This window comes from Ricinus communis, chromosome 7 (assembly GCF_019578655.1).
Source record: "Ricinus communis isolate WT05 ecotype wild-type chromosome 7, ASM1957865v1, whole genome shotgun sequence".
NCBI lineage: Eukaryota > Viridiplantae > Streptophyta > Magnoliopsida > Malpighiales > Euphorbiaceae > Ricinus > Ricinus communis.
In genome coordinates, this window is record NC_063262.1 from 23,638,544 (window position 1) to 23,665,605 (window position 27,062).

General features: G+C 31.5%; 2 protein-coding genes across 5 annotated transcripts; one reads left to right on the forward strand and one right to left on the reverse strand.

Annotated features, from left to right (window-relative positions):
• The first annotated feature begins 13,130 nt into the window (after positions 1-13,130).
• LOC8279701 (casein kinase 1-like protein 10) lies at positions 13,131-19,877 on the forward strand. Of its 3 annotated transcripts, none has more exons than XM_048376484.1 (14): positions 13,131-13,967; positions 14,103-14,143; positions 14,680-14,749; positions 15,003-15,151; positions 15,239-15,334; positions 15,456-15,526; positions 16,625-16,686; positions 16,799-16,862; positions 16,996-17,080; positions 17,515-17,641; positions 17,802-17,875; positions 17,956-18,019; positions 18,321-18,430; positions 19,255-19,471. In XM_048376484.1, the coding sequence occupies exons 1-14, from the start codon at positions 13,877-13,879 to the stop codon at positions 19,285-19,287; spliced, it is 1,137 nt and encodes a 378-aa protein (XP_048232441.1). In that variant the 5' UTR covers positions 13,131-13,876; the 3' UTR covers positions 19,288-19,471. The 3 variants fall into 3 exon arrangements, with proteins under 3 accessions (XP_048232441.1, XP_048232439.1, XP_048232440.1); XM_048376482.1 differs by having other exon boundaries at positions 13,141-13,967; positions 19,271-19,877; XM_048376483.1 differs by having other exon boundaries at positions 13,141-13,967; positions 19,280-19,877.
• Positions 19,878-22,026: 2,149 nt separating this feature from the next.
• On the reverse strand, positions 22,027-26,053 carry LOC8279700 (vacuolar protein sorting-associated protein 2 homolog 3). Of its 2 annotated transcripts, XM_002529796.4 has the most exons (11): positions 25,818-26,053; positions 25,569-25,613; positions 24,738-24,772; positions 24,604-24,654; positions 23,797-23,901; positions 23,612-23,683; positions 23,318-23,389; positions 23,130-23,210; positions 22,785-22,820; positions 22,635-22,690; positions 22,027-22,350 (listed from the first exon to the last, which is right to left on the reverse strand). In XM_002529796.4, exons 1-11 carry the CDS (start codon positions 25,849-25,851, stop codon positions 22,299-22,301), a joined length of 639 nt encoding a protein of 212 aa, XP_002529842.2. In that variant the 5' UTR covers positions 25,852-26,053; the 3' UTR covers positions 22,027-22,298. The 2 variants fall into 2 exon arrangements, with proteins under 2 accessions (XP_002529842.2, XP_015581250.2); XM_015725764.3 differs by lacking the exons at positions 25,569-25,613; positions 25,818-26,053 and adding an exon at positions 24,862-25,537.
• Between the last annotated feature and the right edge of the window lie 1,009 nt (positions 26,054-27,062).

Consider the following 27,062-nt stretch of genomic DNA (forward strand, 5'->3'; position numbering starts at 1 on the left):
ATTTATTAATTAGTTTTAATATTTATATAAATCAATACTATCAAGATAATTGATGTTACTATTTTCTAAAGTAAGAATTTATTATATAATTAAAAATTAATTTATAACTAAATATAATATTAAAAATATAAGTCAAGAAATTATTTTCTAGAATTAGAAGTATTATCTAATTAGAAAATTAATTTATTAGTGAATATAATATTAAAATATAATTAATATGCTATTTCTTAAAATAGAATTAGTATCATTATCCGATTATGAAACTATTTATTAGTTAATAAAATATTAAAATATAATTAATATATTATTTTTAGAATTAGAGTCGGTATTTATTTAGGAATATAACTTATTAATCAATAAATTGATATAAAAAATTATAAAAAATATTATACATAAGCTTGAATCCCATGAGTCAAAAGTAAGTATACATGTCAAAACAAAAAAATTATGTGTTAAAAATTTAGCACACGTATCAAAGAAATTTTAAATCTCAAAAATTATATATATATATATATAGTCTTTTGAAATATGTTTCCTCTTTCCTAGGTGGCACCTTCCCTAATTCTTTAGCTAATTCTCTCAATTTAGACACATCAACTCAAAATCTTCTCTTCTTATTACTTCTCTTTTCTCCATTAAATCTTTTACTATTGTTTAAGCTCCTTTAATTAAATGTTTTCCTACACTTTCAACTCCTTTGTCTTTTAACCTTTCAACATATTTTCAGATTTCCACTCTCTTTTTTTCGGATTTGTCATCCATAATAAAGCCCAACAGCAGCACAAGAAACAGAGTTGTTGCTGTCGTCAAAGCTCCACAGTGGTTTTATTGATGCCTTACACTAACTTGAAGGATCTCAAGGTTAGAAAATTATTGCCAATTTATTTTTGTGTATAAATTTTTTAAAGTTCCTTTAATCTTTTAGTTCAGCTTTTCAAATATGAGAATGAGGACGAGAATTTTTGTCAATTCATGAATCCAGTTGGGTTGTTTTATGGCTATACTTTTCACTTTGATATTTTTTAATTTTAAGTATCTAAATATGGATTTTGATTGATTTGAATCCTCTAGGTAAGGATTGTCATAATGTTTGTTTTTCTATTTGATATGGGTGTAAAATGAAATGGATAGGGCATGTATGTTGGGCTTTCTTTTTTCTTTTTGTTAGTATTTTATTCCCTTTCATAGTTGCTCCGTTGGATTCTCTTCTTTTCTACTCCTTTTCGGGTATATAGAGATTTTTTAATTGCATTTTTCTGTATACTTTGTGCACATTTTGTCTTTTCCTTGTTCCTCTTTCACTTGGTTAGTCTCATGTGCATATTTTTCTCTTACTTTGATTTTCTCTCTTTTGATTAGTCTAATGCCTAACATCATTATTGATATGAGTTGTTATTTTTTTAATTTTCTTTCTGTTCTATTCAATTCTCTTGCAATTCTCTTGCAATTCCCTTGTGGAATTTAGTTGGTAGTTAATAATGCAAATGCCTTGCATGTTCAAATTACTATTTATTAATAAATTACTTGGATAGCTTTCTCTCTACCTACAAATTGCATGTAAGTTGAAGCTTAAATACACATCATTTTTATATGCTACATTTCTTGTAATCTTATTCTCACATTGTTAAATACTTGCATTGGTTGCAATTGCAGAAGGGTAAAGCTTGGATGATGCAGTTATTGGCCGTTGCATGTTTATCTATTGCAACCAAAATGGAGGAGACTAAAGCTCTACTTTCCCTAGATTTACAAATGAAGATCCACCAATATTATATATCTCTGCATTAATTGTATGTTTTTAGTATTTGTTTGGAGCTAATAGTTATATCTCCTGATGTTAACAGTGGATGAATCCAAATTTGTATTTGAAGCAAGAACTATCCAAAGACTCTTATACATCTGCAATTACAAAAGTAAAAGAAGGAACTAAAATGAATAATAAACTAATTTTACATATATATATATATAATGAAATTAAATTCAAAACAACTAAGTCAGACAACTTTAGATGAACCGAAGAATAAGGAGCCATGACTCAGCCATGCAATAAGATCAAAACTCTAAGACCGAGCCATAAAGAGAAATACTCTATAGATATATTATTGTGTTAGGTTGATGTGTCATAATTACTATTATATTAAAATAAAAATTGAAAAAGTAGAGTTTGAAGAACTCAATTGTCACGACCCGATCTGTGGGCCCGTGACCAGTACTAGGGAATGGGTAGGCTTAAGGCCACTAAATCCCGTAGTAAGCCTGACTATTCACTAACTCACTCAAATTAAAATCTGAACTCAATTCTAAGCACTTTTTCCACAATTAAACTTATATCAATGGATACTATAAATTAAGTTCGATTTGCCAGCATAATTAAGCGAGACTTAAATTTATATAAAATTACAACTGGTAAGTCTAATATTCCTACTAGGGAGAATCTAAAACTTTTACAAGTCAAACATACCAAAATCAATTACGTCATTCCGATGATGAAGGAGTCGGGTTGCTAGATAAGAACTGCGAGAAGACTAATAATCACCCGAAAAACAGTGAAATTGAGACTGTCAGTCTCGAGAGTGAGTTAAAATCATATATCCAAAAATAAATTCAAACACTTCAATAACACATTTATTTAATTTGAAATAAACATTAAGTCATGCAAAAATATACGTGCCATGCCATGCTTAAATAAAAATAAGATTTCACATACTACGGGACGGAGTACTTTAGTAGAACCCTAATCCCAACATTAACATCTCGACTCTCCCATTCCAGGCGCCCAGAGAGCAAAGCTCGATCAGGGTCCTTGACTCCAGTCCGGTCACTTAATTATCACTATCAGTCTTAGCCTTTAGACTCTCTTACTCCAATAAGGCTCACGCCCAGAAAGCGAAGCTCGACCAGGGTCCTTAACTCCAGTCTGGTCACTTAAGTTTCCAAATAAGCCGGCGCCTAGAGAGCAATGCTCGACCATGGACCTTTACTCCGACAAACTCACTCTACTTAGCCTAGAGAGCAATGCTTGACCAGGGCAAGTCCTAAATTTACCTTTTAAAAATTTACAAACCTTTACCTCTTTATTTTCAGTCTCTGATTCATACCGGTACAACTCAGCAAATAGCATGTTCTACAGCCGTCATATCCCGAGTCAATATGAAAACACAAACCATAATGCAGTAAATGATACATATATGACTAGTAATTAAATAAATAACTGAAATATTAAATTATTTAATCAGAACTATCACGTAAAAATCTTAGCATGACAGGTGAACAGATATATGACTTTAACTCACAGATCTGACAACCTCCTAGCTCCGCTACGATGCCTCGGGTGGAGCGAGCCGAACTGACGAATTATCTAATCACGAAAAATAATTTAATCAATAACATTGAAACATTTGACAATTAACTCTAGGTCTAGATTCCTAGGACTGACTGTCTAAAAATTCGACTCGGGTAAATTCTACCTAAAATTCGGCAGAACCTCCCCTAAACACGGACGTTTACCCCCGTAAAATGGGTTCAGGACCTGCCAGAAAACACTTCAAATATTTCAACAATTTATTTTAACTGAAGTCGGTTCCTAAAGACTTTACTATTTTTCCCGACTCCGCCACACATCACAAATCACGACCAATGGCAGACAGTCCGACAATTAATTATTTTAGCTCACAATATTTTCTAATGCTCAACACAATTTAATAAACACATAAATTTTACCAATAAATTCTAAAATCAACGGGCCGGATAATTACCGAGATACTTGACCACTCGGTCGACTCGCCTCCAGCTGCCGGAGTCCGATCGACAATCCGAATGCACCAACGGACTCGAAACGACGCGTTGATGACGATCCCAACTTTCGATCTTCCAATCTGACCCCCGATCATCCGTAGAGATCTACGGACAATCTCGGCCGTCGATTTTTAAATGGAGTTAGATTGTGTAATACCCGAAATTTTTTTTAATAAAGATTAATATTAATAATGAGTTTTTATTTAAATTAATTTTAGCTTTATTTTTATTCGGTTTAATTGGAAAATTGTGGAGAAATTGTAAAGGGTGTTTTTATAAAAGGAATTTAGGGAAAATAGGTATTTTAATTAACTAGTGGTATTAAATTTTAAGTTGGAAAATATTTAGCGAATTGATTATTTAAATTAATTGTGTTAATACTAAATTGAAAATTTATTTTTGGATGAGGATTTAAAAGTGTAATTTCATTAATATGGGGTTTTAATGAAAATTTGGATGTTTGGTATTTTTGTAAATAAATGTGTCGGCAGGGGTATTTATGTAATTGTATATTTTCAATAATTCTAATTTGGCCCAAATTAATTAGCGAGGGGATTAATTGAAACACTAAAAAAAAGTTTAAGGGTTAATTGGAAATTCTGCAGGATGAAATTGTAAGTAATTAAGAAAGTTGAGGAACCAAATTGTAATAAGAAAAGGTTCAGGGGTCAAATGTCGATATTGAAAGGAAAGGAATCGGGGAAGAAGGAAAAGGAGAGAGAGAGGTGTTGGGGAGAGAGAGAATCGTGCGGGGATGAGGAGATCGGTCTGCGTCGGGGCCAGAGAGTGGCCGACTGGTGTCGGCTAAGCGCAAGAACGAGAAGGGACAACGGCTTTCAAAGGCCGTTCCGGCCGTTTTCGGCGGCCTTTCCAGCCGATCTTGGTGGTGATCGGCTTCCTTCGAAGAGAGCTTCCTTTTGGCGGTAGCGACGTCGGTTTTGGTGGCCGAATGAGGGCGTTCCGGCGAAGTAGGTGGCAGCCACATTTTCTGATTTTTCGGCGAGCTCCGATGGAGGATGGACGATCGGAGGACGTATCCCGACTCTCCTCAGCTCAAGCTTCGCAATGGCACCGGTTTCATGGCAATCGGACTCCATTTGTGAATCGACGGTCGAGATCGTCCGAAAATCTCTCTGGATGATCGGGGGTCATATCGGAAAATCGAAAGTGGAGATCGTTGTCAATGCATCGTTTCGAGTCCGATGGTGTGTTCGGATCGTCGATCGAACTCCGGCGGCTAGAGGCGAGTCGACCGAGCGATCAAGCGTCTCGGTAATTTTCTTTGGCCCGTTAATTTTGAAATTCTTAGTGTAATTGTGTATCTAAGATTGTGTTGAATATTAAATGATATTTGTGAGTCAAAAATAATTATTTGTCAGTTTGCCTGCCTCGTGTTTTGTGTTGTGTAGCGGAGTCGGGAAAAATAGTGAAGTTTGGGGACCCGTTTCCCGTTGTTTGGATTGTTGGATATTTGAAGTGTTTTTCTAACAGGTCCTGAATCCATTTTACGGGGGGTAAATGTCCATGTTGTAGGAAAGGTTCTGCCGAATTTTCGGTAGAATTCTCCCGAGTCGAGATTCTTAGACAGTCAGTCCTAGGAATCTAGACCTAGGGTCAATTGTAATTGTTCAGCATAATTGATAAATTATTTTCCGTGATTAGATAATCCGTCTATTCGGCTTACTCCAATCGAGGCACCGGAGCAGAGCTAGGAGGTCACCCAATTCTGTGAGTTAAAAGTCACTTAATCATTGCACTATTGCTAAGTCTGAATTTAATATGCTATTTTAGAAATTTATGCTTAATATGATTATTAGTATTGCAATATAAATAATTTCACTTGATTATTAATTATTGAAAATAATATAAATATTATTATTAGTAATGTTATAATAATACAAATATTATTATTATTTTTCCACACGAATTGCACGTTGCTTTACCTTAAATTTTTAATCTTTATTTCGATATGTGTTGAATGAATTCATTAGACAATGATATTTATTAAATGTGATGATTGCAATTTGGAAAATGTGGCTTTCGTAGAACATGCCACCTGGTGGGTTACATTAGGACCGTGTGCACACTGGTAATGATCATGGACAGGTAATAAGATTATTATGAGTTTTGCCCTGGTCGAGCATGGCTCTCTGGGCTGATTTGAGTAAATTGCCGGAGTAAAGGTCCCTGGTCAAGCATTGCTCTCTAGGCGCCGCCTTATTTAGATACTTAAGTGACCAGACTGGAGGTAAGGTCCCTGGTCGAGCATTGCTCTTTGGGCGCCAGTCTTATTGGAATAAAAGAGCTGAAAGGCTTAGGCAGATAGTGAATATTAAGTGGCTGGACTGGAGTTAAGGACCCTGGTCGAGCTTCGCTCTCTGGGCGCCAGTCCTATTGGAATGAGATGCCAGAGTAAAGGTCCCTGGTCGAGCATTGCTCTCTGGGCGCCGACTTATTTAGATACTTAAGTGACCAGACTAGAGGTAAGGTCCCTGGTCGAGCATTGCTCTCTGGGCATCGGCTTATTTAGATATTTAAGCGACCAGACTGTAGGTAAGGTCCTTGGCCGAGCATTGCTCTCTGGGTGCCAGTCTTATTGGATTAAGAGAGCCAAAAGGCTACTAGAATTTGGAGTTTAGGGTTCTACTGAGCCACTCGTCTCGTAAAAGTAAAAATATATTTTTATTTATTTATTTATTATGGTATATGATTATAATATGATTGGTATTTATGTGTATGGTTGATATACTTATTCGAATAATCTATATTTTCTGTGAAGAATGCAATAGTCCCCAAATTATTTGATTTTAGCTCACTCTCGACCATTTATCGCTTTTCAAATTCAGAATCGTTAGTCTTCCCACGGCTCTTACTCAGTAACCCGACTTCTTCATCATCGGCTGGTGTTTGATTTGGTATGTCAAATTGTAAAAATCTTAGATTCTCCGCAGTAGTAATAGTAGAGGTATCAGTTGTAAATTTTATGAGTTTCGGGTCTCGCCTAATTTTTTTCAGGCAGACCGAATTAATTGTAAATTTAATGGTTACGAAATTATGGAATCAATAGTATTAATTGAGATGAGATTTGTTTAAGTTAGTGAGTGCCAGGCTTACTACAGGATTCGGTGGCCTTACGCCTACCCATTCCTTAGTGCCGGTCACGGGCCCACAGGTGGGGTCGTGACAGATTGCCACGAAATCGATGCCATTGGAAAGCTGAGAAGAGCCCGGATATGCCCTCCGATCGGCCAAAGCTCGCCAGAAAACGCTGGCTGCCCCTAACTTTTTCTTCACCGGATCTTGCAATTCCGGCAGCCTCAAGGGGTGGTGATGATCGGAAAAGAAAGCCTCAAAGCTGCTGATCATTTTGAGTCCAGAAACACCAGCAATGGTTGCCGGAAACGCCATGAACGATGGTAAGAAACAGCTGCCATTTCTGGCCATTCTACATAGCTGCCGTCGCCATGCCACACCTCTCCCGCCCTCAGAGACTCCTCCATTACTCCACCATTAAAACCGATAAAATTTCCTCTCCCTCCTTCTCCTTTTCATTCTCTTTCTTTTCTTTCTTTTCTCTATTGCAAGTGGGTGCTCCAACTTTCCTTCTTCACCATCTAGTCCCTCAACTTTTTAAATTACAACAATTTTGCCCTGTAAAATTTCCAATCAATCCTTAAACTTTTCTTTAGCTTTTCAATTAAGCCCCTAACTATTTAATTTGGGCCAAAACATAATTATTGAAAATATATAATTACATATTTACCCTTGCTTTAAATATAAATTACCAAGAAGCCCTTGCCGACATATTTAATTACAAAATACCAAACATACAAATTTTCATTAAAACCCCATATTAATAAAATTATATTTTAAATTCTTATTCCAAAATAAATTTTCAATTTAATCCTAACACACAATTAATTTAATTAATCAATTTGCTAAATATTTTCCAATTAAAATTAACACTATTTGCTAATTAAAACTTATCATTCCCCGATAATTCTTTTATAAAAATATTATTTACTAATTCTTTCATAAATCTCAAATATAGAATTTTAATTCATATATTCACTTTGGAGAAGATTGAATGATCAAAAATATAATTTATTTCTCAAAGAATTTACTTAATTAATTTCTTAAAAATCAAATTAATTGAATATAGAAAATAACTCACTTATTTGTCTAGCATTAAAATTCCATTTAAATCATTCCAATTTAAACCAAATAAAAATAAAGTAAAATTAATTTAAATAAAAACTCATTTATTAATTATTATTCATGTTATCATTATTAAAGAAAAATGCTGAGTATTACATCACATTTATAATAAAGATTAATTTTTCTTCCTCTTTTAAAAGGACAAGAAATTGATGAATATCCAATTAATGAAAATTGGTTATCCAATGTTAATTGAATATAAAAAAATATTTACTTTATTTTAGTTTTACAAGTAATTTATTTCATAATTAATACTTACCTTATTAAAAGCATACTTAATGCTTACAAAATGAAAAATTTTGAAATATTTGAAAATAGTAATACTAATATTAATGCCTCACTAACTTTTCAGTTTCATAAAGTAATTAATTTCATAATTAGTATTCATCACATTAAATGCATACTTATTCTTCTTAATTTTTATATTTTGTGGTTATTGATAAAGTAAGTATAAGTTAAAACTACAACATATGTAATTTATATTTATTGGTCATGAAAAATGAAGTCTTAAAAATTTAATAAATAAATAAGTTCACTAAATAAACTTAAAAATTTAATAAATAAAACTTTGACTTAATAAAACAGTACATCTGAACATAAAAATAAAATCAACCAAAATTGAAATCTTAAAAATTAAAATTAAAAACTATATAATTATAATGATTGAACCCAAGGCTTTTCATCTTACACCTTTATAATTATAATTTATAATGTAAATTTTAAATCAAAAACTTTCATCTTACATAGCATTTATTTATGCGTATCTATGGACAGAACATTATATAAATATTCCTATATCCATGACATATTTTTTATTCCAATTGAAAGGTAATAATTGATAAAATGTAATTAAGAAACTATTATTCATAAATGAGAGAGTTCAAGCCTTTTCATTTTACACTATTATAATAATAACTAAAAATTAGTTTTTTAACCTAAAACCTTTCATCTTACTTTTCATTTATTGATGTATACCTATCAACACAATAATATATAAATAAACATACAACCATGACATTTAAAAGAAAAAATTACAAAATGCATAATAATATTTTTCTTAAAATCTTTATTCACCCCCATAAATGATCTAACTCCTCATAGAGACACATGGCACATAAGGGTAAGACTTTTACAAGTATGGGAGGCAATCAACACCAAGAACAATAATGAAGTAATGAGTCTCGAGATGATATTCATTGATGACCAAGTATGTACATTGTTTAACGCAACATAGTATATGTATTAATCATATATCTCTCTTAATGTAGAATACAACAATTCAGGCAAGTATTCGCAAAAACTAAATACAACGACACAAATCTAACTTGAAAGAGGAAAAGATTTATGTCATCCAAAATTTCAAGGTTGGATCAGCATTAGTAAATTATTGGCTCATTCCAAATGATTATAAAATCAATTTCCTCACTACAAAAATAATTCATCAAGAAGAAGCAGAATGCAACATTCTTTTACACAAGTTTCATTTTATTGATTACACTATCATTATCGAGAGATGTAATGATAATATGATTCTAACAAGTATCAACCAAACTTCATCATCCAAAGATATAAGAAATAAGGGAGAAAACATCTTTCTAATTTTAGTTAATTAAAATTAACGTGGACTACAAATGTCATCTGCAAACTCACGGCTATGAGCTCAAAAGAAGATATACAGGCTAAATATGGAAAAACAACAAAAATTAAGTTTGAGTTGCTGCTAGAAAGGTAACTACCTAACTAAATAAACACACATGCACATAAAGTTCATTAAACAATTATTATATATTTTTAATATTGATTTCATAAATTATTTATATGTGCAAAAAAAAAAAAGGTCTAACAAAGTTAAAGTCAAATTATAGGATGTTTTAGCAAAACAATTAGATACAACTGAAATTACAAATGCTAATGAACAACGGATTTTCATTCTGACAGCAACTACAATAAAGAAATTTATAGGTGATCTCCTTCAACACAATTTTGACATCTATGCATACTCCTTCATTCCAATGTATTTATTTATTAAATTATAATGTTATCAAACAATAAGACAATATACACTTTTTCAATTGACTGCTAGCCGAGTCCATATCAATTTAGACATAGTTGAAGCTAAATTATTGCGCATAAGGTAAAACATGTTAAAATGATTTATTTTATATTGTTTACTATAAAACTCTATTTTTCTAACCAAATTCTTTTTTTATCATCAATATTAGACACAAAAAAGACTTTAAAATCTTGTCAATACATACTGCGGACGAGGAATCATTAGAGCATAAAATGTCTAGAAGTAGAACAACCATAGAGCAAATAAAGCAAACCATAAGGGAATATGAGACTCAGGTAATTCAAAAATCTAAAAACTATGTCTAACTAAAATATTATTTTGTAGCATTATACCTTCTCACTAACTATGGGAAAAACATTCACTATCAAGGCGAGAATAAGGCGTATCAATAATACTTTTAGCTGGTACTACTTAGCTTATGACATTTGTAGAAAGAAATTGGAAAACAAAGATTCCAATTACTAGTGCGATGATTGCTTCAGAAAACTAAAGATCCCAACTCCAAGTTATGTATATCTCAATATATTCCAAAAGAATATCATAACTCACATATTAACAACTATTTTTCTAATCATCTACAAGTATACATTACAAAGTGAAGTTAAAGACTCCACATGAGTTGCATCTTTAGTCCTTTTTTATAAAGAAGGCTAAAATTTATTGGGAGTTCCAGCAATGATTTTCCTAAACAAACAAGACCAACAACCATTTGAACTTCTACCATTATTCAAGAAAACGGAAGCCAAATAATTTGTGTTTCAAATTATATTAAATGATTACAATCTTAAAGAAAGTTGGAAAAACTATACAGTTACAGTCGTTTTTGTTCCTGATGACCAACTAGAAAAGCAACAACCTGCAAAAAAGTAATCAGGTAATCGGAATTACTTTATTGCATACATCTATTTAATATTACATACAAACTCAATAATACTGTCTTATTAAAAATTGTAGCAAACAAAAATACTAAAAATAAGCCAGTGGAAGAATCTACCACATATTTGCAACAGAAACCAATTACAGAAAATACAGTTGATGCATCGTCCCAAATGCAAAACAAGAAACAACGGCTTCACTGATCAAGACCAATGGTGTTTAGTGATTGGTGGAACTCTTTTTAGCTTTGTTGGTTGTCACTTTTTTTGATTTCGTTTGTAATTCTATGTTTTACTATTGTTATGTTTACTAGAATTTTATGATTCCTTAAAGGATTAAGTTTGATTGCTTTATTCATCAACTCTTCTAATTATATAAAATCAATTTTGCACTCTATATAAATTAATAAATTTGTAGGTTTCACTTGAAAAAGGTATCACTTATCATTTACACTTTTAATTCTTTTGTTACTCACAAAGAAATAAAATTAGAAAGCATGCAAAATATCTAAAAAATCTTATAAACTAATACTATTTTACTTAATTATAGTGTTCAAATTAAAAATTAAATAGATTACATTCCTTAAATAGTTGGTACACAAATTTTATCTTATTTAATAACAAATTTAAATATATTAATTCTTATTTATTTCTTTTCATATTATTATGAATTACATGCTTAGATTTATTTTAAAAATTCAATCTTTTTAAGAATTTTAAACACATATTTATTTATGTATAATGTGTCAGTTAATGGTTGGCCCATTATCTCATTTTAATGGTTGTTTTTTATAAAATAACTAAAAAACAACTAAAGAAAAATAAAAAAAAATAATCATACCATTTTTTTTAAAAAAAATATAAAACTAATATTTCTATAAGAAATTGAAGCAAAAAGACTAATTAAGTATGTATAGCCTCTTTACATCTCCTGCACGCAAGTTTAATTTCCTTTCACCGTACTATGGAAGATCATCTTCCTCTCCTAATTTAGCTACAAATTAACTTATTTATAGATAATATTTTTGCATAAATAATTTACTTTTTTATTTTTTTAATAGTTATTTACTTATTATTATCTACTACTTGCTGCTTTCTGAAAAATATTATTTTTTTCATAAAACTTTAAAATATATAAACCTCATTATAATTTGGTTTATAACATAGTAAAAATTAGATTTTCTTTTTCAATGACATTCCGTTGACCGGCACTCACAACTGGTGGCGGGCTGAGAATTCCAAATGTAATTACTAGTAGTTGACATATAATATTATATTTTCATGATTTAATTATCTAATAGAGCCTAAAGAAATGTTGAATATATTTGGGGACACATTCCTTATAACTTTTCTTCTTATAAAAAGTGATACCACATTACTTCTAAACATTAGGAACAAGAATCAATAAACCTCAATAGAGAGTCAATAAATCTCAGACAAAATTAACACAATTTAAATTCTAATGGAATCATATTAAATAAAAAATAAATTAAGAAAAAGAGAAAAAAAAACCCATGAGGGTAAATTTATCAATTTATGCATATGTGTCCCAAAAAAAACAAAACAAAAACAAAGTTGTCTAAATCAGACAAAAGACCAAAGAATATTAAAGATGTTGAAAAGTTTACAGTTGATAAGCACATATAATATAACTAACTAATTTACCTGAAATACATCTGACAATAACTGATACATTCAATTACACAATGTTTCTTCCTCAACTTTCTATTTTCACTCATATTTATATATTTGTTTAATGTCAAACTAAATTGGAAAAAAATACATTTACTGGATTAAGAATTAATAATAGGATGGAATTATTCGAATGAGTAGTGAGAATTTTTAATGAAATTTAAATATCGAATATTTTATTTGTATTTTTAGTAAATTAATTATAAATTTTTAGAAATTAGGTTTAATTGTTGGATTAATTTGTTATTATTTATAAATAAGAAGAAAGGGGAAAGGCACGTTGCGGAAGCAAAAGGGAAGCTGACAGCCCAAACGTGTTAGGTTAGACGGTGGATGGAGAAGGTCTCGCTTCACCCTTCATCTTTATTTTATTATTTATCTTTTTTTTTTTTCTTGATTTCATTATTTAATATTTGAAGATAATTTAGAAAATAATACAATTTATCAAAAATAAAAATTATAGAAAATAAATTAAAAAAATAAAACTGTCATTACCAGGCAGGCAGGCAGCCCTCCCTTATTTTCTCTTCTATCTGTTCCTCGTTTCTCACTTACTTTCCTTTTTCTCTTTCTCTCATCAACACGAACAAACGCCCACCTGCTCTCCAAAACCGTTTCCTTTTCTTTTCTTTTTTTATCCTTTTCTTTCCTTTAACAAACCAAGATTTTTTTTCTTTTTTGTTTTGATCTATCTGATAAATTTCTAGTTTTCAGTTTTTATAGTTTTTTTTTTTCTTACAGTTTCTATTTTCATCTTGATTTTTTTTTTTAAATAATTTCTGGTCAATGTAGTTTCATTTTTCCGTCTTTCAGATTAGGGTTTTGATTCTGTTGGTAACCTAATTGATCATTTCTAGGTTTCTTTTTCCCCTTCCAAACCATTCATATGATTAATCATAAAGATCTCTTTTTGTTGATTAGAAAGGAAAAAAGAATAAGAAAAGGCTCAATTTTTTAAAAGTTCTTATCTTCAATTTTGTCTCTTTGGTTTTGTCTTTTTAATTTTGTGGATTAAGTGAATTGTTAAAAAGTTAAGTTCTTTCTCATTATTTAGGAGGAAATAGGAAGACCCGTGTACAGCTCAATTTCGTAAATCTGTTAGTTTTTTGGTGGGGGGATGAATGTTTGGTTGGATGGGGGATTTTGCATAAGGAAAAGGTGATTAGGGCGCAAATCTAAGTCTATTTAGTAATATTTAGGTTCTGGGCTGTATTCCTTAACAATGGAGAAATCGAAGCTTGACCATATTGTTGGTGGCAAGTTTAAGCTAGGAAGAAAGATTGGCAGTGGATCTTTTGGAGAGCTTTATCTGGGTATGCTTGATTTAAGTCCTTTTGCTTGTTTACGTTTGATCACTTCATTCTTTTGATGGTATTAGTTCAGCTACAGCCTGCAGTATTGTACTATTTATGTTTCTTTCGTGGTAATTTATTAACTTGAATTTTCAGGTGTAAATGTGCAAACGGGAGAAGAGGTTGCTGTTAAGCTGGTATGTGATATGTTTTCTATTAAAATGATTCATGGATTCTGATTTGAATTTTAGAGGAATGATAATTTGTTAATAAGTAATCTTTTGGCTCTTTGCATGTTTATGATATGATGGGCAGGGTTTGAAGATTCTGCTTTTCATTTATTTTTTGGTTATAATCACATTTATCCATAATTCCTTCCTTTTGTGGTGGTGCTCCATCTTTTCTTTAAAAGAAACGAACAAAATAAAAGATAATTATGTTTCATTCTAAGGTTTTTGTGAGTAATTATGTAAGTATCAAAGTGCTTAGGCTGTCCACTCTTAATTTCTGTTAATGAGCATTGATGAATTTAAAGCCATGTCTTTTTCTTTTGTCCAGAAAGAAGCATGTTTACATTTAAGAATTTCATGGAATATGTGCAGCTCATCTTCTTTGTGGTGTTTATATATATATATATATACACACACACACACACACAGAGGGAGAGAGCTTGCATATTTTTATCCCATGCTCCTGTATGCAAATTCCTGACCTTTTCTGTTCCAAATCTCAGGAATCTGTGAAGACTAAGCACCCACAGCTTCACTATGAGTCGAAGTTGTATATGCTTCTTCAAGGAGGAAGTAAGCCCCAGCTCCCTATTCTTTTTCTCTCAAATAAGTACACTATGTTTGAGGAGAGGATGGCAACTTATGGCAGAATATTATGATTTGGTTTAGATGGGCTTTTCCTCATTCCATAATTTCTAAATCCATTTTAAGATTCCCTGTTACTTGATTATTCTTTAGAAACCTCCTTTAGGAAATCTAAAAGAGAAATGGTCTGGAAGCATAATTTTTTCTCACTAATATTTCATATGATTTTCCTCTGATGAAGCTGGAATTCCACATCTCAAATGGTTCGGAGTTGAGGCTGACTACAATGTCATGGTTATCGACCTTCTTGGACCGAGTTTGGAAGATCTATTCAACTATTGCAACAGGAAATTTACACTGAAAACAGTATTGATGCTTGCAGATCAACTTGTAAGTACACATGATTGCTTTCTGATTTCTATTACAGCGTGTTCCTAAGCTGTAAAAGTAATACTTCTCTTTTGTTTTTGTCTTCAGATTAATAGAGTTGAATATATGCATTCTAGAGGTTTCCTTCATCGTGATATAAAGCCCGACAACTTTTTGATGGGCCTAGGCCGCAAAGCAAATCAGGTATTTGTTGATAATTATTCTTAGACTACAGTAGTTTATTGGTTATAACTTGCAATTAGAGGTATAGTTATTACAGGTGGGACTTGTTCCTGATTGACATTTGTTTGAATCGTTCTCTCAGGTATATGTCATTGATTTTGGCCTTGCAAAGAAGTATAGGGATCTTCAGACTCACAAACACATCCCATACAGGTAAATTTACTATCTTTATACAGTAAACACTATGGCGTACAATTTTATGGGTACTTCAAATGTTAGTGAAGCCAATACGTAGGCTATAAGAAGCATAAGGTAGACCAGTAGCATTTTTTTTAGCCATAAGATTTATCCAGTCTGAGGAAGACGTAGGAAATTTAGTTGGGTATGTTGAGCGTTTCTCCTTTCTTGCAGATTAGGAAAAGAGATGAACTCTTTAGCAGTGCCTTGTGAATGTTGCATTTGCTTTTGTTTGCATTAAAAGCTGTGCTCTGAGTTAAATTCAGATGAAGCTAGAACGGGATAGCAGTGACCTATATTATATGGCTGAACTATTTCCACAGCTGCTCTTATCAAACGCACAGCCTTATTATTTGGATAGACTGATTTAACCTTATTCATTTTATTCCCTTTCAGAATACTGATGGTTGCCTTCTCAAATTAAGATCATATTTACCTAATAGTTTAATGAGCAAATTGCCATAACCACTTGGTTTTTGATGAAATTCACACTTACATCCCTTCTTTGTCAAAACTGAATGAAATTTGTTTTTAACTTTTAAAAAAGATGTAAATTCTAGACCTCAAATTACATTTTAGTTCCTCGCTTTTAAAGCGAACTCATATTTTTTAGTTCATTACATTTTGTATAAAACAACACTTTAATCCTTCCACGGCTGAACTTTTAGGGACCATTAGGCTGTTATTTTACAAAACTTAAGGCCAAAGTGCTATTCAGATTTCAGAGTGAAAATTTGGGACTAAAATACATCTTATTTTGATGGAGGAGCTAAAGTGTATTGAAAGTAAGAAGTGAATGATGATTTCATTCAATTTTCAAACAAGAGGGATGTAAGTGCTAATTATCGCAAAAGTCAGGCTACTTTTAGTAGCTTGCTCTGTTTTAAAACCTAAACTATGGCAGACATCTTATTGTATCGGTCATCTTCCCCCGCTTGTCTCAGGCATGAGCTGACTATTTTCCTCCTAATTTCTTGTGTTCCTTTTCTGTATTCGCATTTTCCCCAAAGTTTTCTGCCAGCATCATTATTCTATGTTTTTGTCATGTGAAGTTCACAAAGGTTTTTGTTGCAGAGAAAACAAGAACCTCACCGGCACAGCTCGCTATGCAAGTGTCAATACTCACCTTGGAGTTGGTCAGTGATGCTACTTGTGATGATGACTTTCCAACTACTCACAGGAAATTAAGTATATATTCTTACATTAATTATGCATTATATAATGGGATTGATCTTATTTCCTTTGCAGAACAAAGCAGACGGGATGATTTGGAGTCTCTTGGTTATGTTCTTATGTATTTTCTAAGAGGAAGGTATGATATATAGTAGTCACACACTAAATTCAATTCTGTACTTGTCTTTTATGGGCTGAGCATTTGTATTTGATGCTAAATAGTTCTTACTGCAATTTTTCCTAATTCATTTTATACACTTCCTTTGCTTCAGTCTTCCCTGGCAAGGATTAAAGGCTGGCACAAAAAAGCAAAAATATGATAAGATCAGTGAAAAGAAAGTTTCAACTCCTATAGAGGTATGATAATATTCTATCTCTGCACATAGTAATTAGCACAAACTCTTAGAGGCCTTCAAGGAGGGAAAAAAAAGAAAGAAACTTGATTAAATCCTAGATCCAGAGTGCAATGCCCTTGTTTAACAGTTACCAAGAGTGACAAACCAATGGTCTAGTAATTAGACAAATAGAGGCTTGAATACCTGTCAATGTCTGTATCCAGACTTGGCTGGATGCTTCTAGCAAACATGGAATGACACAGACCAAATTCTTAATTATTGTGTTCCCTGCTGAACTGATGTGGGGGCTAATCCTGGCTCTATGGCTTGGCCTAACATTGTGGGAGTTCAGAACAGGATTGTACCTTTTCTTCCTTTCTTTCTTCTGATCAGCCCGTTATCTTTTCTTTCTGTTTACATTTCTGGCTGAATAATAAAAATGTATATATGTAACAGGTTCTTTGTAAATCATACCCATCTGAGTTTGTATCATATTTCCACTATTGTCGAGCATTGCGGTTTGAAGACAAACCAGACTATTCCTATTTGAAGAGGCTGTTTCGAGATTTATTTATTCGAGAAGGTATTAGCGGGGATGATTATCTTCTTTGAGTTCTTAAGATATTTTATATCTAACATTACTGGCAGTTGCTTCTGGCACTTCATTTTTCTGGTTTTATTAAATAGTTAACTGAGTAGATGTTAAATTAGGCTTTTGGTTTTTGGCGATATCTCTGCTGCAGGTTATCAGTTTGACTATGTTTTTGACTGGACGGTTTTGAAGTACCCTCAAATCAGTTCCAGCTCTAGAGGAAGGGTGAGTGCTGGTGAACTGGTAGGAATAGGTTTCTACCCCTCCACAAAGTGTTACTTATTCTACTCTTTGGCTCTTTTCAGCATTCCAATGCGAAACCAGGCAATCCAGGACCATCCGCAGAAAGACCCACAGAAAAGGTCTCAGGTATTGCTTTAAACAGACTTGATTTCAAATCTAGCATCTGATGTTTGGAACTTTGAATAATTAAAAATTCTTCATTATGTCAATACTAGGTTTGAAATGTGTAGAAAGATGACCTTTACTTGATTTATTTTCATATTACATTAATGGCTAGAATTTTTGGAATATTACTATACAACTTTTTGCTTTTCTGTACCATAGTACCATGGCACGCAAAATACTCAAATTTTCTAGTGCAACTTATTTGTCTTTTTCCTCACAAGTTCCTCACTGGTTAATGCCTGCTGTACATATTTTCATCCAGTTGGGAAAGAGATTCGAGATAGATTGTCAGGTGCAGTTGAAGCATTTTCTACAAGAAAGATTGCTAGTTCTAGTCCACATGACAGTTTCAGAAACAAGTCTTCTGATAATGTAAGCTCATTCGAATGGGGTTAATTTCAATTTTGAACTTTTTATGGTGATAGGCAGGTTGGTCTCTTTAGTTATTTTTGCGAATAAGGTTCTCTGAAAATTTGTCACCGCCTATTGCTTTTCTACCATATGGAGTGTAAATTGATATTAACATTCTCGTGGAAGTACATGGAAAAGTCGCCACTTAATATGATTGAATAGGTAGCCTGTAGTCTTCTTGTTTATACTAGTCAGCTTCAAAACCTAATCTTTTTAATAATTTTGTTGATTTTTACACCCAAGAAACTGTTATACATCAAGATAAAAGGTTTTTCAGTTTCTTGCTTGTACATTTTTTTGTCATATTATTTAAACATCATATGTTTTATATGTTTTATTAAATATTATACTGGATCTTGAATACTATTAGTTAGTATTTTAGGAGGAAATAACAACAGATATGGTAACTGCTGTGTTTAGATTACCATTGTTAATGACAATTTTTCACATATTTATACAAGTTAAGAACAAGGTATAACTTCTATTTTTAAAATTGGAGCAAATTTGGGATGTGTGCAGGGTAGCCTAAACCCATTCCTATGCCCTAGCTTCACTACTTATGGCAGGCAGAATAGATCTGACTGGCCGTGGTAGAATAGCCTTCTCTATTTTTTAATTGGTCAAATTGAAGCACACTTAGCTGGCAATTCTTTTGGTCTCAATTGCTCATTTGGTTCTTTTCCCGTAGCATGGTTTATTCTTTTTAGTTCTGTGCTCTAATATTTAAGTTTAGCAGTAATAATGCATTAAAGTTTGGCTGTTTCTCTTGCGAAATTTTTACCAAGGATCTGTTTTGGCTAGCACATGCAGCAACCTGAGCCCGAGAAAGGGCGCAGCTCATCTCGATATGGCAGCAACACTAGAAAAGCAGTAATCTCAAGCAGTAGGCCAAGCTCTTCTGGTGAACCCAGTGAAGGTCGGTCTAGCAGGTTACTCTCAGGCAGTGGCCGTCTGACCTCTTCACATAGAATCCAACCAGGTTATGAGCCCAAATCGTCTCATACGACTGCTCGTGCTGTGGCTTCTAAAGGGTCTCGTGAGGACACTTTCCGCAGCTTTGAGCTTCTCTCAATCAGGAAGTGATGAGAGTTTGATGTCAGTGAGAAGATACCATACATGCTTAAGCATCACATTGCATTGCATAGATAAAAATACTTTTTCCATGTCAAGCAAGCTATGGAATTTATTATCTTGCCATTGTATATGGAATTTCACTTGATGACTGCCATCTCTTGGACAGTATTTCACATCTTTAAGAACAACATTACCTATCTTGTTTCTGCTTCCTGCCCTTTATGTTCTCTCAAGAGTGTCTCGACTGTTGTAACGTGTTCTGGAAACATTGAAGAAGAGAATTATGTAAGGACCTTTTTGTTCTCTTATATCGAACTTTATTGTCATTACCTCAGTTTCTTGTACGTTTACTCTCCTTCGGTTGTGTCCTGTTCTTATTACAGATACCCACGTGGAAATAATGAAAAAAGGAAAGGAAAATTAGAATTTTTTATATTTTTCTTTAATTTATTGGAAAGCTAATGGGTTGTCGGTGATACAACATAACACAACATAGTAGACATCTTCTTATGGTGACTAAATAGAAATAAATACTGGGGATAAATATATGAAATTACTTTGTGGTTTTATTATTTAATAATTTTTAGTATATAGTTTCTTTTTTAAATGAGAAGAGGTATATGCTAATAAATTCTAATAAAAAAGAAAGTATTTCACCGAATCAATCAATAAAAATTTAGTCATTTTGAATTTAATTAGCTGTTATTATCATATTTTTTGTGTTTGATAATATGAGTTAGAACTTAACAACTCAAGACGTCATTATTTGACTGTTAAATCGATATTATCATATCAATGACTTCTTAAATTATAATTTAACAGTCAAATATTAGAATTATGAATTGTTGAGCTCCAAACTCATATTTTCAAATATAAACAAGATGATAATGGTAGCCGATTAGTGTAAAGGTAGTTAAATTTTTATAAATCGAAATTTTTTTAACAGCGAAATATCTTTTTATTTTTCACAATTTGTAGCCACATATATTTTGTCTGGAAAGAAATCACATATTCAAAATTGTCAAATAATAAACTAAATAATACTTTTATGGCACTTTTCTATACTTGTCCCTAAATATTATCTGGTAAATTAACTTTCATTTTTAATACAACTGGTAAGAAGAGATTGGTCGGACCACCATTGCAGCAGGAAACCTAATTGCAGCAGGAAACCTAATAATAATCCTATGGCAAAATTTAATACAGTGATTATTTTTTGTTGTTTTTTGATTTTTTTGGATATTTACTAAAAAACAAATAAAGAAAAACTAAAAAATAACTATAGCTGTGTTTTTGGAAAAAGAATTAAAAAACCGTATTTTTAATATTTTCACACAATAATAATGAAAATAATTTACACCATATCTTTTATAAAAAAAAATAAAAAAATATGAATATTTTTATTATTTTTTCTTAAAAATTTAGAATATAAGAGAAGCAGAACCCATCACTTTTTAGCTTTTTCTTTTCAATTTATTTTTCTTTTTCTAGAGCAAATTGTTTTCTTGTAATTTTATATTAGTTTAAACTTTTTGTTTTTATATTTATAAATAATAAATTAATGGGCGGTTTTAATCATTATTATATTGTTACTAGTCATAATTTAATTGATGATACTTTTTCATAATTACAGTTATACTTTGTCATAATTATTTAATTTTATTTATTTTTTCATTTGACGTATAATTTTGTATAATATACCAATTATATAAATTTATATAAGAATCATATTACTTTTATTTATTTCAACTAAATTTATAAATATATACTAAACATATCGTAATTACTAAAACTCTGAATTTTAATTATTTATACCGAACACGAAGCTATTATTTTATCTATATAATTGTTATTTTCTGAGTTCTTAATGGGGCTCACATTTGTCATCAAATAATTTTATCAAATACAAATATAATTATCAATCAGATATCAACTACAACGATTAACAACAATTTAGCCAAACAATGTGTTATTTTTTTAAAAATCTTTTCTTTTTCCCTTATAGTAATTAGATTTTGAGTTACCAAAATATTTAATCTTCTTTAAATAAATAAAATTGTATGAAATTTGATTTTTTTTTCCAAATATAATTATTGTTGATGTATGTTGAGATTGTTATTGTTAGCGGTTGTTGTTGCAAGGAGGGGCGGCTTTGTTGCAGATAGCCTGGTTAAAAATGGTGAAGTTAATGGTGACTGTTGAAGGTGTAGTTATTATTGGTGACGTGGCTATTGTTTAATATTATCACAAAAATAATTCGTTATTTATTGACTTTAATTTTAAAGTGATTTTTATTATATTTATGTTCTTTACATGGAAAGTGGAATGCTGAATGAATCAAAAGTATCACAAAAATGGTGTAACTCACTCTTTTATTTTATTGTATTTTATTTTAATTAAGAAAGGATCTAAATGAATCAAAAGTTCTTAAGTTTTAAATGAAAATAATCCAACAAGGTTAAAAGGAATTTATTTAGCCCAAGTTCAGTTGCCAAATCGCACCTTACGGTTATCTTATTGCCATAAATATGGATCACCAAATTACATCTTTAACCACCCATAAAACGTTGATTTCCACTGATTCTTGGGTCAGTGGGACATTATGGCACAATATAGATCGATCCAATGAAATAGTATTTTCAGACGGAACCAGAATTACAAGCTAAGCGTCTGGAGAAGAAAATATATACAGTATAAAACGCTTTGAAGAATCAACTCTGAACAGTACAATCAATACTTGGATTTTCAGTCATTTTTAAGGGTTCCTCAGAGCAGCCAACCTCTGCTCAAGCTCATCAATGCCCGAACTGCAACAAGAAAAATATATGTTCAGCTGCCTAAGCAACAAAAGAATTGGAATGCTGAATATTTCTTGCAGGGCCTTTCTTTTTTTTAAAAATAAATAAAGAAGAATTTATCACTCTTAAATCCCACTTGGAAATGGTGCATGGTTAGGCTCCTCACTTCCAAGAACCAGTTCCAAACCCATATCCGGTCCTTGAATATGAAAGAGACTGTACAGACTTGGCTTCTATGCCAATGGTGAATATATTGTTTACTAAATCTAGGACAAGGTAAGAAAGAAGAATACCTGCTGACACCTTCTTTGTTCTTTCCTGCAATTTTACCTTTTGGTGCTGTTGACAACTGCAGAATTTTAACTCAGGTCAGCATTATGTAAAAGAGGAAACCATAATCAACTAAAAACAAAATTCAAAAGTAAATTACTACTAACACTAACCTGTGAGGCGATATCAACACCAATTTCATCCAACACCTGTCAAAATTTTAAAAGAAAGAAATTATTGCTTTCTTGCTCTAAAGTCCAAATTAGGAGTGATGTGTATAGTATATTCCTACTATTAAACACAGGCAGCCCCTAGCTTTTCAGTTTTACTACTAGAAACAAGAGATTTGATACAAGTCATCACAATTGTAAAACCACCACATTCAAGAACAGACCGACAAACTTTAGACGCATAACTTGTTAGTGATCTTCATATTACATCTTCAGTTACTAGTTCTCGAGTTCCTAATCGGATTATGGCATTTCAGTTGATTGAAAGTGGAAGAAGAAGAAGCATACTTGATCTGTCAACTCGTCAGTCTCCTCTTCAGCCTCATCATCATCCAAGGCATCATCTATGGCTTCTGACATAATTTCCGTCTGCATGCAGAAGAAGACAACCAATAACCACCGGCAATATGCAATCGAGATGAGAAGTACAAACCTTGTTCCCTTTGATTTAATCTTTAATAGCACCATGAACTTACAGTCATATCCATCTGGGCTGACTGCTTCTGAAATTCTCTTATAACCTGAGCTTGCTTTGCAGGAGCCATTTGCTGCAAATTCAAATTGTCAGGCGTTAAAAGACACTACGAAAAGGAACAAAAAGTGCTCATTATTTATATTTTTTGGGTTTAATACATATGGTAGCAAAGTAAGTATCAGGTTAGAAAAATATGAGGTACAGCTTTAACAGATAAGCTCGTTATCAGCCTCCACTCTTGCATAGTGAGGTATACAAATGTTCATCTAATATCTGATCCCTGCTATATATATACCTTATTCATAGAAGCCATTGCCTTTGTGGCACCTTTCAAACCAACAGCAACTGAAGATTGGGCATGCATTGCCTGCATTAGAGGATAAATACCGTTAGGGCACATTGCACATGGACTGAAAAGTAAGAAATGGGCCAGGAGAGGAGATTGTCTCTGTGTAAGACATGCACACTCAGATAATATACCTGTGTATGAGTTGCTATGCCTCTTATTTGAGCACGACTACCTTGTAAATTAGCTATTTGTTGCCTAAGCCGCACTAGTTGCCTGGCTAGAACTTTAGTTGCTGCCTGCACAATGTCAACAAAAAAGACTATGAAAAGGAAAAATTATACATCAGAAAGCATTGTTGCAAGAAGGGTAGCAGGTCATAAAGGATGAAGAAATTTTGTGGTTTTGTGGTTTCATTATGGAAGTAAGACTTACCAAATTTAAGGATGAAACAGTTTCAAAATGGATTAAATGATGAATGAAGTCTGCCTATCATGAATTCAAAACTGAATTGAAAGAAAGGGGTGGGGAACGAGCAAAAACAAGCAGACAGTTTCAGCTAGGGCCCCTAGGATAAGAAAAAATCAAAACCTCATCTGAGCTTCAAAGCATTCAGTAAAACACAAATTGAATTACAGTAATTAACAAAGATTACTTGTCGCCATAAAGTTATATAGGGAGAAAAAAAATAAATAGAAGAGGGTAAAAATAGCAAAAATTTCTACTTTATTAGATAAGCATACAAACACATGCAGGAAGCCACATATTGATGAACAATAAAGCAATTCTTCCAAAATAGATCTTAAAGTATACCTAACTCCAGAAAGCACAGACCATTCAGCAAATTAACCCTAATCAACAGGGACCAAAAAGCACGCTTTTAGGAGTAGAAATGGTTCTTTTCAACCCCACTAGTAAAAGGCTAAAGAAGTTAAGGATAATTAGCAACTCAAGTTTCTAGAGTTGATAAAAGTTTAACTCAAATTAAATTCATTCTGTACCTCATTTCCTGTCTTAGCTGTTCTTTTTATTTCAGCGACCAGCTTCTTTTCCTGACAAGATGATAAATCTGTTAAATAATTGGAACTTAAAGCAAAATCCAAAAACAGGATCACCATTGAAATCATCGACATACCTCTGATTGCAGTGCCCCAATTTCCTTCTCTATACCTAAATCACGTGAAAACCAGAAAAGAACATCCATATGTATATGAAAAACATTTGCTTCAGCTTTAGAATTCAACAGAGGAAAAAAGGACCTGATCTAGTCCCATGCATTATCAGTCGGGGAAGAGCCTAGAATCAAGAGAAGATCTCTTTGTCCAAGATCATGCACAATGACAACAGAAGAGATCCAAGGCAGACTCAAAAACAAAAAGTGCAAGATTGTGCAATATACTACAAACTGACCTGGCAAATAATATTTTGTCTCTAATTACTTGCAAACTTGTACAAGCTTGATGCCACTCAAATGGGCGGTGAGAGATAGCAAAAACATAATTTGATCCTAATTTTTGAAGTCTAAATTTTTTAGATTGGCAAAAAGGGAATCACTCAGCACCCATATTAGTACAAAGAGGGAACAAAAAACTCCAACAATGTATCCTCAAATTCGATAGCAACTATACCTATATGTTCTCCGTGACAAATTTACTTTTTTCTCTCCGATAATACGGCTCTGTTCTGAATATTTTTGCACATATAGAGGCTTCTTCAAATTTGTGAAGCACATGCTCTGCCAATAATTCACCTTTCTAATGACATTCCTGGGTTTAACCAGAAACCTAATTCGCACTATTTCAAATTCTTTTCCAATTTTATATAATTACTGATAATGTTAACACATACACACAAAAAAAAAAACAGCAATAATAGAATTCAAAACAAAATGATCAAGGGTTATGTAATGGCAATGCTGAAATTCTTTTGTTTTTCTTAAAGAGCTAAAAATAGAAATTATAATAACCTCTAGTAGCATGTTGCATTTCCCTCTTACTCTCCCGAAGAGCCTCTGCAGTCCAAACAAACACATTAAAAAATCCGTTCTATACAAATCAGAAGTCAACTAAAAATCAGCAAAAACACAATTAAATTACATAACATCATAAATTTTCAAGAAAAACGTATCATGGTTCTTTAGCATAGATATCATTGTTCCCAAATCAAAAACAAAATGAAGGAAAAATTTTCAGGAAGAGTTAAGAGCTGATCAAACCTCTGGGATTGGGTTTCTTTTTGAAGATGTTCATTTTTTATAAAAAAATTTCCTTTCGAGCTCGAATTATGTAATGGGTAATATATTTATACAATTGAGGTTTCTTAATGGAATTTTAGATGGGCGGAGATATACAGAGAAAAGCCAGATTTTGGATTTTGGCTCGAAAATGGATAGAAAGTGCCTTGAGATTTTGCGGCTTTTTCATCTCTCTCTTAAATAAGTTCAATTCTTTTTTCCTTTTTATATTTACAATAAGTAAATATTATTTTTTAGCGATTTGACTATAATTGTGGATTTCTAGGTTTTGAAGACTTGTGATTTGTGATTGGATCGGACGTCCAGTTGATTGCTGAAGAAATGATTAAATGTTTGTTTATTTAAAATTTATTCGGTATTGACTTTGTATTTTTGTAATAATAAATAATATTATTATTTATATTATTATAAAAATATATTAACCTACTATTTTAAAGGATATTTTATTATAATACTAATGAGTTTAAATATAAAAATACATATAATACAAGTGAAAAAAAAAATGATAATTAGTATTCCAAATATTTATTGTCACCTAACTGTTTGATAATTATAAATTCTATTTAATATAAATTACTAAACTTATAAAAGAAATATACATCTAATAAAGCTTCTAATGTAGTTTTCTCAAAATTCTATATTTTCGCAAATCTTAATCATTTATTATTCTTATTTTTATTAGTTAATTTAATAAAATTTTCAATGAGTTAAAATTTTAGCTTAAAATATTTTTATCTTAAAAAGTTTAACTAATATAAATTCATAAATAATAAATAATTATAAATTCAATATTACCGATTGAAAAATTAATAAATTATAATTTAATCAATCATAATAAAATAATATGTCACAATTTTTTAATAAATTTTTAATATATAATAATATATATTATATATTAGTAATTAAAAGTCATTGTTGCTCATAAATAAAATATAACTATTATTAAAATTTAAAACTATAAAATTCTTTTAATATAATCTTTAGACTACAATATTGATTTAAATTTTATTTTTTATTTTTAAATAGATTGATTAATGTATGACATTTATAATTCGTTAACTAAATAATTAGATTTATCATAATCATAAATATTTTTAATATTAAAAGTAAAAAAAAATTCAATTAAATCTATTTATTTGAATTTTATTACTTTTGTAAATATACTAACTCATTTATTATTAATAAAAATATTTACTCTTTTAAAGT

What these genes read in the sequence shown, in the direction of transcription:
- LOC8279700 (XM_002529796.4), bottom strand. Translation starts at nt 25,851, where the DNA reads ATGAACATCTTCAAAAAGAAACCCAATCCCAGAG. An exon ending in TTGGGGCACTGCAATCAGAG is followed by an intron (nt 24,655 to 24,737) that starts GTATGTCGATGA and finishes TCATCTTGTCAG; the next exon opens with GAAAAGAAGCTGGTCGCTGA. An exon ending in CAGCTAAGACAGGAAATGAG is followed by an intron (nt 23,902 to 24,603) that starts GTACAGAATGAA and finishes GACATTGTGCAG; the next exon opens with GCAGCAACTAAAGTTCTAGC.
- LOC8279701 (XM_048376482.1), top strand. Translation starts at nt 13,877, where the DNA reads ATGGAGAAATCGAAGCTTGACCATATTGTTGGTGGCAAGTTTAAGCTA. An exon ending in AGATTTATTTATTCGAGAAG is followed by an intron (nt 17,642 to 17,801) that starts GTATTAGCGGGG and finishes TCTCTGCTGCAG; the next exon opens with GTTATCAGTTTGACTATGTT. An exon ending in GTTCCAGCTCTAGAGGAAGG is followed by an intron (nt 17,876 to 17,955) that starts GTGAGTGCTGGT and finishes GGCTCTTTTCAG; the next exon opens with CATTCCAATGCGAAACCAGG.